The sequence below is a fragment of the Mobula birostris genome, chromosome 15 (genome assembly GCF_030028105.1).
Source record: "Mobula birostris isolate sMobBir1 chromosome 15, sMobBir1.hap1, whole genome shotgun sequence".
Lineage (NCBI taxonomy): Eukaryota > Metazoa > Chordata > Chondrichthyes > Myliobatiformes > Myliobatidae > Mobula > Mobula birostris.
Genome location: NC_092384.1, coordinates 15,390,029 through 15,404,112, shown reverse-complemented (window position 1 = coordinate 15,404,112; position 14,084 = coordinate 15,390,029). Strand labels below are relative to the sequence as shown.

Sequence of the window (14,084 nt, the reverse complement as noted above, 5' to 3'; positions counted from 1 at the left end):
AAGGAATTAGATATATTCTTGTAAAGGAAAATATTGCAGGCTTCTGGGGAAATATTGGGGCGTGGAACTAATCAGGCAGATTACTTCAAAGATCACTTTTTCTACTCTAAGGTTCTAGGGGTAAAATCAGAGGTGTCCACACATCCTCTCTATCCTCTCCGTATCCACTCTATCAAGGCCTTTCACCGTTCAAAATGTTTCAATGAGGTCATCCTGATTATTCTGAATTCTAGTGAATACAGGCTCAGAGCTATCAGATGCTCTTAATATGATAAGCCATTCAATCCTGGAGACATTTTTGTGAACCCCCTTTAAACCCTCTCCAGTTTCAGCACATCCTTTCTAAGATAAGGGGCCAAAAACTGTTCACAATACTCCAAGTGAGGCCTACTGGTGCTTTATAAAGCCTCAACATTACATCCTTGCTTTTATATTTTAGTCCTCTTGAAATGAATGCTAACATCACATTTGTCTTCCTCACCACAGATTCAACCTGCAAATTAAGCTTTAGGGAATCCTACATAAGGACTTCCTAGTCCCTTTGTCCCTCCATTCTATTGTATTTTTCCCCATTTAAAAAATAGTCAACCTTTTAATTTCTTCTACCAAAATGCATATGACCATAAACTTCCCGACACTGTATTCCATCTGCCATTTCATTGCCCATTCCCCTAATCTGTCCAAGTCCTTCTGTGGTCTGTCTACTTCCTCAAAATTACCTGCCCCTCCATCTATCTTCATATTGTCTGCAAACTTTGCAACAAAACCATCAATTCCATAATCCAAATCACTGACAAACAATGTAAAGAAAATTAGTCCCACCACCTCAGACCGCTGTGGAACACCACTAGTCACCAGCAGCCAAACAGAAAAGACACCTTTTATTCCCACTCTTTGCCTCCTGCCAATCAGCCACTGCTTTATCCATGCTAGAATCTTTCCTGTAGTACCATGAACTCGCAGCCTCGTGTGTGGTACCTTTTCAAAAGCCTTCTGAAAATGCAAATACACAAGATCAACTACCTCTCCTTTGTTTATCCTACTTTTTATTTCTTCAAAGAATTCCGACAGATTTGTCAGGCAAGACTTTCCCTTGAGGAAACCATGCTGACTATGGCCTATTTTATCATGTGCCTCCAAGTTCCCTGAGACCTCATCCTTAATAATCAACTCCAATATCTTCCCAACCACTGATGTTAGACTTATTAGCCTGTAGTTTCCTTTCTTCTGCCTCTCTCTCTTCTTGAAGAGTGGAGTGACATTTGCAATTTTCCAGTCTACTGGGAACAATTCCAGAATCTAGTGATTGCTGAAAGGTCATTACTAATGCTTACACAATGTCTTCAACCACCTCTTTCAGAACCCGGGGTTGTACACCATCTGGTACAGATGACTTATCTATCTTCAGACCTCTCAGTTTCCCAAGAACCTTCTCTCTAGTTATGGTAACTTCACACACTTCATGACCCCTAATACCTGGAGCTTCCACCATATTGCTAGTGTCTTCCACAGTGAAGAATGATGCAAAATACTTATTCAGTTCATCGTCTATTTCCTTGTCCCCCATTACTACCACTCCAGCATCATTTTTCCAGTAGTCCAATACCAACTCTTGCCTCTCTTTTACAATTTGTGTATCTAAAGAGACTTTTGGTGTCCTCTTTAATATTTTAGCTAGCCTATTTTGTATTCCATCTTTACCTTCTTAATGCCCTTTTTAGTTGTCTTCTGTTGGTTTTTAAAAGCTTCCGAATCCTTTAACTTCCCACTAAGCTTTGCTCTATTAAATGCCCTCTTTTTGGCTTTTATGTAGGCTTTGACTTTTTTGTTAGCCATGGATATGTCATCTTGCATTTAGAATACTTCTTCCTATTTGGGATGTATATATCCTGTGCCTTCTGATTGCTTCCAGAAATTCCAGCCATTGTTGCTCTGCCATCATCCCAGCCAGTGTTCTTTTCCAATCAATTCTGGTCAACTCCTCTTTTATGCCTCTGTAATTCCCTTAACTCCACTGTAATACTGATACATCTGACTTTAGCTTCTCCTTCTCAAAGTAAAGGATGAATTTGATCATATTATGATCACTTGACCTTAAGGGTTCTTCGACCTTAAGTTCTCTAATCAATTCTGGTTCATTGCCCAACAGCCAATCCAGAATAGCTGATCCCCTAGTGGGCTCAAACACGAGCTGCTCTAAAAAGCTATTTCACAGGCATTCTAGAAATTCCCTCTCCTGGAATCCAGCACCAACCTGATTTTCTCAGTCTCCCTGCATATTGAAATTCCCCTTTGGCTATTGTAACATTGCCCTTTTGGCATACATTTTCTATCTCCCGTTGTAATTTGTAGACCACACCCTTACAACTGTTTCGGGATCTGTATATAACTCCCATCAGGATCTCTTTACCCTTAGCTCTATCCACAATAAATCAACACCTTCCGACCAGGATGGATATTATGGATGTCATTGAGCCATAGAAGAAGATTTCAGGTCCAAGAGACTGTGAATGGGCTCATACTTGGGTGACTAGCCGGGACCTGGTGATCAGGTCCATGGTAGGGAAGGAAATTGGAGGTGGGAACATTTGGCATCAATAATAGAGGCAAACATAATGACATAATTTTCTATGTAATCACAATAAAAGGTGCTTTGTTCCTGAGGCAATAATGTGGAAGTGGGGACCTGATGCAGCTTTTTGCTTCTTTCCCAACAAAAAATCCAGCCAGTTCCCCATCACCACCACCCTCCTCCACCTGGTCCTCACCCTCAACAATTTCTCTTTCGGCTCCTCCCACTTTCTCTCCAGACTCAATCGGCAACCCGAAGCACCCACATGACCCCCCCCCCCGCAAAGCTATGCCTGCCTTTCCGTTGTCTATATAGAACAGTCCATGTTGCAATCCTTCCCTATACTACATTGACCACTGCATTGGTGCTGCCTCATCCACCCATGATGAGTTCATCAATATCAACAACTTTGTCTCCAACTTCCACCCTGCCCTTAAATTCACTTCGTCCATTTCTGACACCTCTCTCCACTTCTGCGATTTCTCTGTCTCCATCTCGGGAGACAAACTGTCTACCAACATCTTTATTAACCTAACGATTCCCATGGCTATCTTGACTATACCTTTTCCTATACTGTCTCTTGTAAAAATGCTATTCCCTTTTTTCAGTTCCTTTGTTTCCACCATATCTGTTCTCAGGATGAAGTTTTCCTTTCCAGGACCTCAGAGGTGTCCTCCTCCTTCAGATAACAGGATTTCCCTTCCTCCATCATTGATGCTGCCTTCACCTGCATCTCCTCCGTTTCCCGGATATCTATGCTTGCCCCATCTTCCCGCCACTTGACAAGGATAGAGTACTTCCTATCCTCACCTACCACCCCATGAGCCCCCACATCATTTTCTGGAACTTTTGTTAACCCCAGTGGGATCCTACCACCAAACACATCTTTACCCCCCCCCCCCCCGAAACTCTCTACTTTCTTCAGGGATTGCTCCCTCCATGATTCCCTTGTCCATTTGTCCCTTCCCATTAATCTCCCTCCTGGCACGTATCCCTGCAAGTGGCCAAAGTGCTACAGCTGCCCGTTCACCTCCTCCATCGGCTCCATTCAGGGCCTCAAACAGTCCTTCCAGGTGAAGCAACACTTCACCTGCGAATCTGTTAGGGTCATTTACCAATGCTCCTGATGTGGCCTCCTCTACGTCGGTGAGACCCGACAAAAGTTGGGGGACCAACTTGTCGAGCACCTTCACTCATCCCAACAAAAGTAGAATTTCCTGGTGGCCAACTATTTTAATTCCTACCCCAATTTCCGTTGTAACATATCAGTCCATGGCCTCCTCTTTTGCCACAATGAAGCCACTCTTAGGGTATAGGAGCATCACTTCAGATTCCATCTATGTAACCTCCAAACGGATGGCATGAGCATCGATTCCTCCTTCCAGTAAATTTTATTCCCTCTCCCTTCCTTCTTCTTCTATTCCCCACTTCTTACCTCTTCTCCTCACTTGCCTATCACCTACCCTGGTGCCCCCCCCCACCACCTTCCATTTCTCCCACACTCCTCTCCTATCAGATTCCTCCTTGTCCAGCCCTTTACCTTTCCCACCCACCTGGCTTCACTTTTCACCTTCTAGGCTACCTTCTCCTCCCCTCGCCTTTTTATTCTGGCATTGTTCCCCTTCCTTTCCAGTCTTGAAGAAGAGACTCATCCCAAAACATTCACTGTTTTTACGTTTCCATAGATACTGCCTGACCTGTTGAGTTCCTTCAGCATTTTATGCCTGTTAATGCAGTTCCTGCATTTTTAAGTGTTTGCTAACAACCTGTTTCAGGAGTAGGTGAAGGAAACCTTTTGCTCATTGACTATACAGTGGCCAACAAATTTCCACTTACAGGAGTGCTCAGCCTTTCTAGTTCACTGTGAAAGCTAGACATTTCATGTCTGTCTGTGCTTTGAAAGAGTTCAGCTAAGGATGAATTTGTCCCTGTACTAAGCAGCCATAGAAGCCAGTTTTGCTCAAACTGAATATCAAATTTCTTAACTTACAATATTGGCTACATTTAAAATAGTTATTTGGTTATTTAAAAGTGTTTTAAGGTTCTCAAATGTGCTACATGAGGCAAGTTTGATTCTATTCCTTTCTAATTGATTTGTAGTTGTACTCGAGCACCGCTGATGAGAACAATATTCCACCTTGTAAATCTGTACCTATGGTGACTTTGGTCAAGTAAGCTTCAAATTCTGGGTATAATTTCACTGAGGAAGGAAAACTTCGAGCACACTTACCTTCAAGAGGCGTGGAACTCTCAGCAATACTCTGAAGCCTAGTTTAAGGTACAAAATATCCAAAGGCAAAAGGGACACCAAGTCCATCTGGAGACAGAATTAAAGTGATTATATTTTTATTGATTTTATTAATTTTCAAAGATTTCTCTCTTGTGTATCAAAATTCATCAGAGCTTCGATTGTTCAATGAAATGCAACCCCTCAGCCTAGTGATTCTTGAAAACATGTTTCTTCACCAGCAACAGAACAACGGAGGACCAATTCACCCTGCTGAATAACTGGGAGGGTGATATGATGATGAACAATTCTTGTCTCTTGGTCAGATGAAGAATATTATAAGTGAGAAATCTGTAAAATCTTTGGGAGCTTGATTGAAATGATGGTGAAAAGACCAAGGGTAGACATTAGATATCTTATACCTTTCTTCTAAGAATCACTTCCAGAATGGATTAAAGGGTCACTGTTAACAAAGTGGATGTTCATACGGTATATATTAAAACAATTTAACTATTAATCACCTCAGGTAATACTTCCCACTTCACTGCACTTGTTGAAGCTGTCAGTATATTTATTATATTTCCATATTATGACATAAAAGGGGCCATCTGTGGAATTCATTGCCACAGGTGGCTGTGGAGGCAAAGTTATATTTAACACTGTGGTTGATAGGTACTTAATTAGTATGGGCATCAAAGGTTTTGGGGGTAAGGCAGGAGAATGAGTTGAGATGGAAAATAAATCAGCTATGATTGAATGATGGAGCAGACTCATTGGGCCGACTGGCCTAATTTGGTCCTATGTCTTATGGCTTTGTGGGTATTTGAGCCCATTGCGTGTATTCTGGTTCATAGAACAAACACAGACTTTCCCTGTAACCTATTCATTCCCAAAAATTCCCCTGATATTTCACTTATACAAAACAGTAATTTATTGTGTGCAATTAGTTTATTAGACTGCATATCTTTGGGATATGGGAGGAAAGCAGAGTATCAGGGAAAAGCCACCTGGCAACAGGAAGAACATGGATGAGTTTGTATAAGGGAGTGAAAGCACAGCATCAGGGGTCCAGGATTGAACCTGGGTCACTGGAGCAGTGAGACACCAACTCCACAAGGAGAGGTGATGCTGGATGGAGGGGGTGGGGGTGGAATAAATGATGATGGGGTGAGGAATGTTGCGGGGCAACGTGCAGCAACAGCTAAAGAACTGCTCAACTGGACAAGTTTAGCCACTGAATTTGACAAAATTTCTTACTCAGTGATCCTATTTATATTTGCCGAATAACTACTTATACTCATTAAATGCCAGTGTGAGAGGTGTAATTTTACTGAGGTGGCAGCATAACTGAGTGTGTTGTTTCATTGCTACTGTTTAGTTAAAAATCCCCATTGGTATCCATGTGAGATGCTGGAGCGGAACATAGACCTACTGCCCATCAGAACTAACAGGGAAACTACGATGGGTTGAAATGACCAGGGAGCAAAGCTAGGACTAATATACTGTTCAAGAGTTCTACATAAGATTACTGTGCACATGAGTGGCTCTAACAGCAGCTAGGGACACTGAAAGTTTACATTGTGGATAAAGGCTTTTTGGATTGAGTGGTGTTTGATCCACATGTGCCTCTTCCCCATCTCCTCCCTTCAATGACCTTGGCAGAACCTCCTCCGTCATGCATTTATCCACCTTTCATTAGAGGCGCTCCTGGTGATGTTGACACACTCTAATCTATTTTCAGAGCACATCAATACCACTCCAGGCAAGAGCCGTTCATCAATATACTCATGCAGATTGTCATTATTTATTTTTGAAGGACTCATAACCATCAGTGTAATAACTCACTTTAAATTTCTGGGTTTTTAGGTAGTTTTCTCTCATAAGCTTCCTTGCTGTCTGAAATAGAGAAGAACAAAGTTTATTCAACATCAGGTAGAATTTCAGTGAATCTATCCCTCTTGTTTAGTTGCATGGAGTTTAGTGTTAGAACGCAGAACATAGAACAATGCAGGAATAGGTGCTTTGGCCCACAAATTAAATTAGCGATCAAATATCCAACACAACTAATCCCCTCTACCTACAAAATGTCCATATCCTTCCACTATCAGCTCATTTATGTGCCTATCTAAGAGCCTCTTAAATGCCTCTGTCATACTTGCCTCCACTACATCCCTGAAAGCATATTGCACTCTTTGTGTAAAGAACTTCCCCATTTTTTAAACTCAGTTCCTTGAAGGCAAAGATGGCATATGCATTCTTTACCACCCCATCAACCTGTGTAGCCATTTTCAGTGTTACTGGAATCTTCTGTTACATAGCAATGTTTTGGAATGAACAGATTAATCATGTGACTAGAATCTACATTTAGAAATTGCTTTTGGTCCTTGCTACCTTTCTTTAACTTGCTGAGAATGACTAAAGATTTGTAAGAATTTGAAGAAGAATCTGGTTGTTAATTGAGTAGTTGTTGTTAATGAGAAAAGTTAAAATCTATAAGGCCGTATATGGTTGAGGCAGCCAACTGCATGAATAACTTCTATTAATCATGAAGCGAGAAATTGATACGATCACTCACTATAATGTCTCCTCCTTTTACAAACTGGAGACGAGACTGGAAAACAATCATGTCCGTCAGGTAGATCAGATCACAGAAATAATCCATTAATAGCCATAGGTGGATGTTATCGGGTGTTTGGTAGGGAAAGGTGCAGCGCACTGGGATTAACCAAACATTCCAGTTCCAGGCTAATACCACGATGGACAACCACAGAACATACAGAGGGTCTAAGGCAGAAAATAAAAAAGAAATGTGTTACATATGAATTCAATATTGCGGGCAAACCCAAATGTAACAGATTACTTACAAACTCAGTGGAGTAGTCACTCCATTCAGTTAGCGCTGAGTGAGTGAAGATGGTCATTTAATGACAAATTGACTCTTCATTTAAAAGCAGCAACAGTATAATGTATATAGTCACAGCACATTGGCAGGTTGCAGTGTAACTACCAAAGCAAGCATGCTTTACTATTGTTAGCATTGTGTGTGGTACAGGGACAAGCTAATACCACCATGAAAATACAGTACGTAATACTCCCAATTCATTACTTCATGTCAATAAACATTTCTGGTCCTGATATTTAATGACTTTGAAGATGATGTGGCATTGCCTAGTTATACCATTCCTTGCTTTGCAGACACACAGGGACTAATTGGTCCACAAAACGGTATCAATAAGCACCTACACCATCACCTTGACAACATTAAATATCAGCAACACTAGTGTGATCAGTCACTATAATTAATAGAGTATAACCACCACTATCAACATGTCACCAGTTTGAACATCTGTACAGGAGTGATGACATTTACACAAAGCCAACCTAACACAATGTCAACAGATACACAGTACACTTACCTGGCAGATGGCAGCTGGAGGAATGCCTGCCAGCTAAAACCATTTCAGGCCATAGGCCTCAGCCTCAAGAAGATAGCATGTGGATACAGAGATCAGTAGTAAGAACATCAAGGCATCACTGCTGGTGTTCCAGCAGCCCGGGCAGGTTTGAAATGAAACCTTTTTGGATTCTGGAAACAGACTCCAGAATCCCTAAGAGTGGAAATTTAATTTTACTGTTTAGCAAACTTTAGAATTAATTATGTATCTTGCTTAGCTGTCCATACGGTGGCAAAACAGGAATCTGAATTTGGCAGACCTACAGTGAGCTGTTGTGGAGATGGGTCACATGAAGAATGACATGCAGGCTGAATTCTGCTTTGTAGTTAAGCAGATGGTAGGTTTTTGATATCTCAGCTGGTGATTGTTCTCCCTTAGGTAGAGCAAACCCATGTAGGTAAGGAAATATAGAAAAAGAAGGAAGCCATTTAACCTCTCAAGCCTATCCTGCCATCACAGCTAATATATGACCCAATTCCAACCACTTACTTTTTTTCCCTGTCAAAAAATCTTCCAAGTTTAAGGGGTAGTGGAGGTATAATTTGTCCATCTGTGCTGATCACCCCATCCTTGACTAAGCTGTTCCACCGTGAACACGATCTGGTATGAGTCAACATGATGCTTTCAGATCAGGTCATGCATAGCACATACCTCTGCCACACTGCTCAGGTGTGTTTCTGGGGTACAGGGGCTGGCAACCCTTGTGTCTGTTTTGTGTTCTATCGCTGAGCAGCAGTGAACCATCTGATTGGCCTATCAGAGTTCTCCTTGGGAACTAGTTGACTTGATCAGCATTTCTGATCTGGCTATTGTTCACGATTGCACTTAAAAAAAAAAGTTCAGATTTAAAGTCATCAACTGACCCAGCATCATTTGGCATTTGTGGAAGAGATTCCAAACTATCATCATGTAGACAACAGGAATTCTGCAGATGCTGGAAATTCAAACAACACACATAAAAGTTGCTGGTGAACGCAGCAGGCCAGGCAGCATCTCTAGGAAGAGGTGCAGTCGACGTTTCAGGCCGGGATCCCTTTGGCCTATCACCTGTCCAGCTCTTGGCTCCATCCCTCCCCCTCCTGTCTTCTCCTATCATTTTGGATCTCCCTCTCCCCCTCCAACTTTCAAATCCCTTACTCACTCTTCCTTCAGTTAGTCCTGACGAAGGGTCTCGGCCTGAAACGTCGACTGCACCTCTTCCTAGAGATGCTGCCTGGCCTGCTGCGTTCACCAGCAACTTTTATGTGTGTTGCTATCATCATGTAGATACGTCTCCCAGCCACTCTAAAAGGCATGGGTCTAATCATGTAATCATGAGAGCAGTAAATCTGAGTGGTTCAGATACACACAATGTGGTGTTTGGATGTATCCACACAACTGAACAGTAGATATATATATACCCTGACTTCAGCAAATGATGATTGCTTTGATTAAAGGTGATTATGCTGTGGTGAAAGGACAAAACAGAGCAATAGATTAGATTATTTTATACATGCATTACGACCCACTCAGATGATATAATGGAAACAGAAAATTGCTAGAAAACTTAGTAGGTCGGGGAGTATAAAGAATTAACATTTCAGGTCCAAGATCCTTTGTCAAAATAGTTCTTGTAGTGTATTTAATATCTCAGTAGTATTGTAAATATGTTTGATTAAGCGTTTTGTTTCCTTACATAATTCATTCTGGGTTATATGTAAGAAGTATGTGAATGGCATACACATCACGTCACCACATCACATGTGAGCGCATCCCTAAAAAAGTAGAGGAAAGAAAAGCTAAGTGCATGAATGTTCCAGCTCCTGTGTTTTTCTGAAATTACAAAACAAAACAGTGGTGATGAGTAAGTTTTAAAACAAACCTGAGATGACTACCTACCTGTTGAAGCACAGCACGTTTTTTTTTGTTGGAGGGGGAGAGAGATGTTGGAGTTTTAAAAAAAGGCAGAAAAAGGACAAAATAACAAGCAACCAATATGGCCACGGGTTCATAAATAGTGAGCACCAGGTGATAATAATAATAAATAAAAGAAAAACAGAAATATCCGGCTACATTGGAAAAATAGACATGTTTGATTCCACAACAAACAACTGGATGATGTATACTGAACAAATTGAGCAGAATTTGGCTTAATGATGCACTGATAGATTGTTTAGTTTGTGGAATCTTACAAGAAAGCATTTAAAAATGGCTCCTAACTGAGGCACAACTCATATGTTAAAAAGCAGTTGAAATCACTGTATTATCGGAAATAGCAACCAGAGACGCAATTGAGTTGCAGTCAGGAATGAAATGAGAGTAAACAAAATTACCATGTCTAAATATAAAAATGCCTGGCCAAATAAATAGCGTTACTGTTGTGGCAGGGGCTCACATGTACTAGACCAATACAGATTTAAAGGTGAAACTTGCAGAAAATGCAACAAAGTAGGAAACAAAGAGCATGTTGGGTAGACAAAAATAAATGGACTGCAGAGGAAAGAGAAAAAGATAAAAAGCCAAGTTGAAGTTTTAAAAAGAACATGTTGTTAATGAAAAATCTGATAATGATGAGAATACAGGACTGAGTAGTCTGATGATTTACATTATGAAAACTAACAAGAGACAAGCAATATGGTTTACATCAGAAGTGAACAGCAAGTTAATGAAAATGAAATTGGACACTAGCTTTGATATTTCAGTCATTCCACAAAATGATTTTGAATGGCATTTCAAAGATACTGAACTGAATCCTGCAAAAATCCAACTAAGAACTTATACTGGGGAAAAGATAACTCCTGTGGGAATGTAACTGAAGTACAACCAATAAACCACATCGGTTTGTATGTGGTAAAACAGGAGGGCCAGCATTGTGGGGTCATGATTGGCTGAGATAACTACAACTTGATTGGACATCCATCCATCATTTGCATGCCACACCCACTGCAAAAGAGTCAACTGAAAGCGGATTAAGAATGGTACTGGATGAGGCCACAGCAGTGTTCCGGTTTGGCATTGGAAAACTCAAACATATCAAGAGTAAAATAATGTTAAATGAAAACTGCACACCCAATTTTTACTTGGGCCCGTCCAGTTCCGTATACCATCTATGACAAAGTAGCTAGATTGCATGGAGGCTGAAGGAATTCTTCCAAAGTTTGAGTGAAGCCCGTAGGCAATGCCAGTGTTTCCCAGTAGCCAAGAAGGATAGCTCTGTCAGGATCTGTGGAGATTTTAAGGTCACCATCAAACCAGTACTGAAATCAATATCCTCTGCCCAGGATAGAGGATATCTTTGCAAACCTTTCTGGAAGGCAACAATTCCCCACAGTGATTAAATCTTTAGGCCTGAATGGGACAATTTAAAATTAAATGTCCTGTGGATGTCTGTATAGTAATTGTATTATATAGTATACTAGAGAGCAATACGTTTTTGTGTTGAGCTGCATTCTATATTGAGTAATTTATAGCTAAGCTTGGAGGAGTGTATTTAATATTTCAGTAACATTTGAGTAAAATTATAAATATATTGTTTGATTAAGCATTCTTTGTTGATTACATAATTTATTATAGGTTCTAGTAAAAAATACATGAATGGCTTATGTCATACGTCACCACGTCATATGTAAGCACCTTACTGAAAAAGAAAAGGAAAGAAAATCTGAGTAGACGATATCAGCTCATGCTTTTCTTTTGATTAATTTCTGGAGTTACAAAACACAACAATTCTGATGAAAGGTCTCAGACCTAAAACATTAACTCTGTTTCTCTCTTCTAAGGTGCTGTCCGACCTGCTGAGTGTATCGAGCATTTTGTGTTTTATTTCAGTTTTCTAGAATCTGCACTTTGACTTCTGGAGAGTATCATGTTCTAGATGGAGCATTTTTGACATCTAGCATCCATACCAAGCTCTCCCAGCATAGCAACAGCACAGGTTGGAGGCCAAAGAAAGACTTGCATTTATATTATACCATTCACAGTCTCTGGTCATCTCACAGTACCTCGGTCACTAGTGAAATTCTTTTGAAGCACTACCAGTGTTGACAAAAAGAAAATGTCAGATACACAATACACAAAAGAGGTTCCCACTAATTTTAATCTGATAATGGCCAGAACAACTATCATACTGTTATTCAGAAGGGTGTTGTAAAACCTTTATGTTCACATAGGAGGGCAGATGAAACATTGGCTTAAAATCCTTCTCAAAAACCAACACTTCAGAGATGCACTCTATTAATTACCCAATCAGGTTTCTTGATGATGTACAATAAGCACTAGTTTGTAAAATGTATGGTCCATTGCTTTAACAAATACTCACAGATAATCTAAGCGGGAGTTACGTACGAGAGATCTACACTTCTCTGAGAGTATGACAAAGATTAGATGGGGAATAAAGTGGCATCATTTAAGGTCTGCATCAGTATTTGAGGCTTACTGCCTGTGCACAACAGAATTTTGCCACAATGATGACCTTGCATTTATGCTCTTTTAACCCAGGATCCTCCATATAAAAACACATTATATGCAATTCTCCATAGAGTGCTACATACCCATTACAGATAGAGTACAGCTTTGGTTCAAAATTTTATTGTGCAAATATAAAATCATTGCACTACTTGTTAGCATTCCAATGGCAGCATTTGCACCCATCGCGGCCGTACGATAATCTGTCGATTTTTGGTATTGAAATTGGGATCTGTTCAAGCCGCAGCAAGATATGAAGTTATGTTTATCTGAACCATGTCACAGGAGAATATGATTATTTTTCAGTCCCCCCCCCCATACCCCCACTACACTTCAAACAGTTACAGTTATAGAGGAACATGATCAAACTACAGTGGATTCTGGTTAATTGGGATACATTGGGATCAGTACATTTTAGCCCAATTAGCCAAAGTTTCATGGAAGTAGTTAAAAAGGCAAACAACTGTTTAACTGAGTAACAAATTAGTATTTAAATGAAATGCAGAACAAATTAAAACACTATCAATACCACTACAGTACTATAAAACTGTGTTTTGGTCCTAATAGTTATTGAGGTTGGACTTCATCCAGAGTACACTGCTGTGTTCTATTGATTGAATGTAAATGAGCACAGACACCTAGTGTCAATAATGGGCCGCCTACATAAATGCTTTCGATGATTGCATTGTCTGACAATTCATTCTTATTGTAACATTCATTTGTTGATACCTTCAAACTATTTGTTGTTCCTAACTTGTTGAAGTAGTGAAATCATTTCATTTTCACTCCTGGCAATTTCTGGCAACTCCAAGTCTGAATGCTCTAAACTACAGTGAACAAAACAGTTCCAAATTGTCTTATTGCTTTCAGTGACAAAAATCATTTGTTTTTAGAACAGAAACGCACACAACTGACGCTATTTAAAACTGTTTGTGCTAAGCATAGTGCAATGTTTACTGGCCATACATGTGCACACAACCGATACTAGGTAGAAACTTTAGCAGCAATCTCCTGCCCAATTAAACAATATAGTGTTCCAAATAAATGAAGGGAATCCCAGCTATTCTCTCAATCAGTTTTTGTTCTTTAAGATTTGTCCCAAGTAAGTGGCTGCACTGATTAACGATGGCCCAATTGCCCAGAATCCACTGTGTATGTAAAAGGAAGTTACTTCCATCAAATGGTAGGTTGGTTGTTTCTTTCTTTAATATAACACTGATAAGATAACGTCTCACTATAGCTCAGATTCATTATTGGCATGTTATCTGTTACATGCTCAAGGAGATCTATTTTTTTGTGAGAATGATGTAATGGTCTTTTGGAGGTCACCTGATGTGATTTTCCTGCCGATGTGAGGTCACGTGATGACGTATGCCCCATGACTATA

At 40.2% G+C, this 14,084-nt stretch overlaps 1 protein-coding gene across 1 annotated transcript in view; it reads right to left on the bottom strand.

Annotated features, from left to right (window-relative positions):
- The window catches only part of LOC140210387 (cyclic nucleotide-gated channel beta-1-like), a 91,215-nt gene that overhangs the window by 30,814 nt on the left and 46,317 nt on the right, over positions 1-14,084 (bottom strand). Inside the window, exons 12-14 of the mRNA XM_072279305.1 lie at positions 7,371-7,583; positions 6,645-6,691; positions 4,803-4,889 (exon numbers count right to left, since the gene is read on the bottom strand). Of these exons, the coding sequence (XP_072135406.1) occupies positions 4,803-4,889; positions 6,645-6,691; positions 7,371-7,583 (347 nt within the window). The remainder of the gene's footprint in view (positions 1-4,802; positions 4,890-6,644; positions 6,692-7,370; positions 7,584-14,084) is intronic.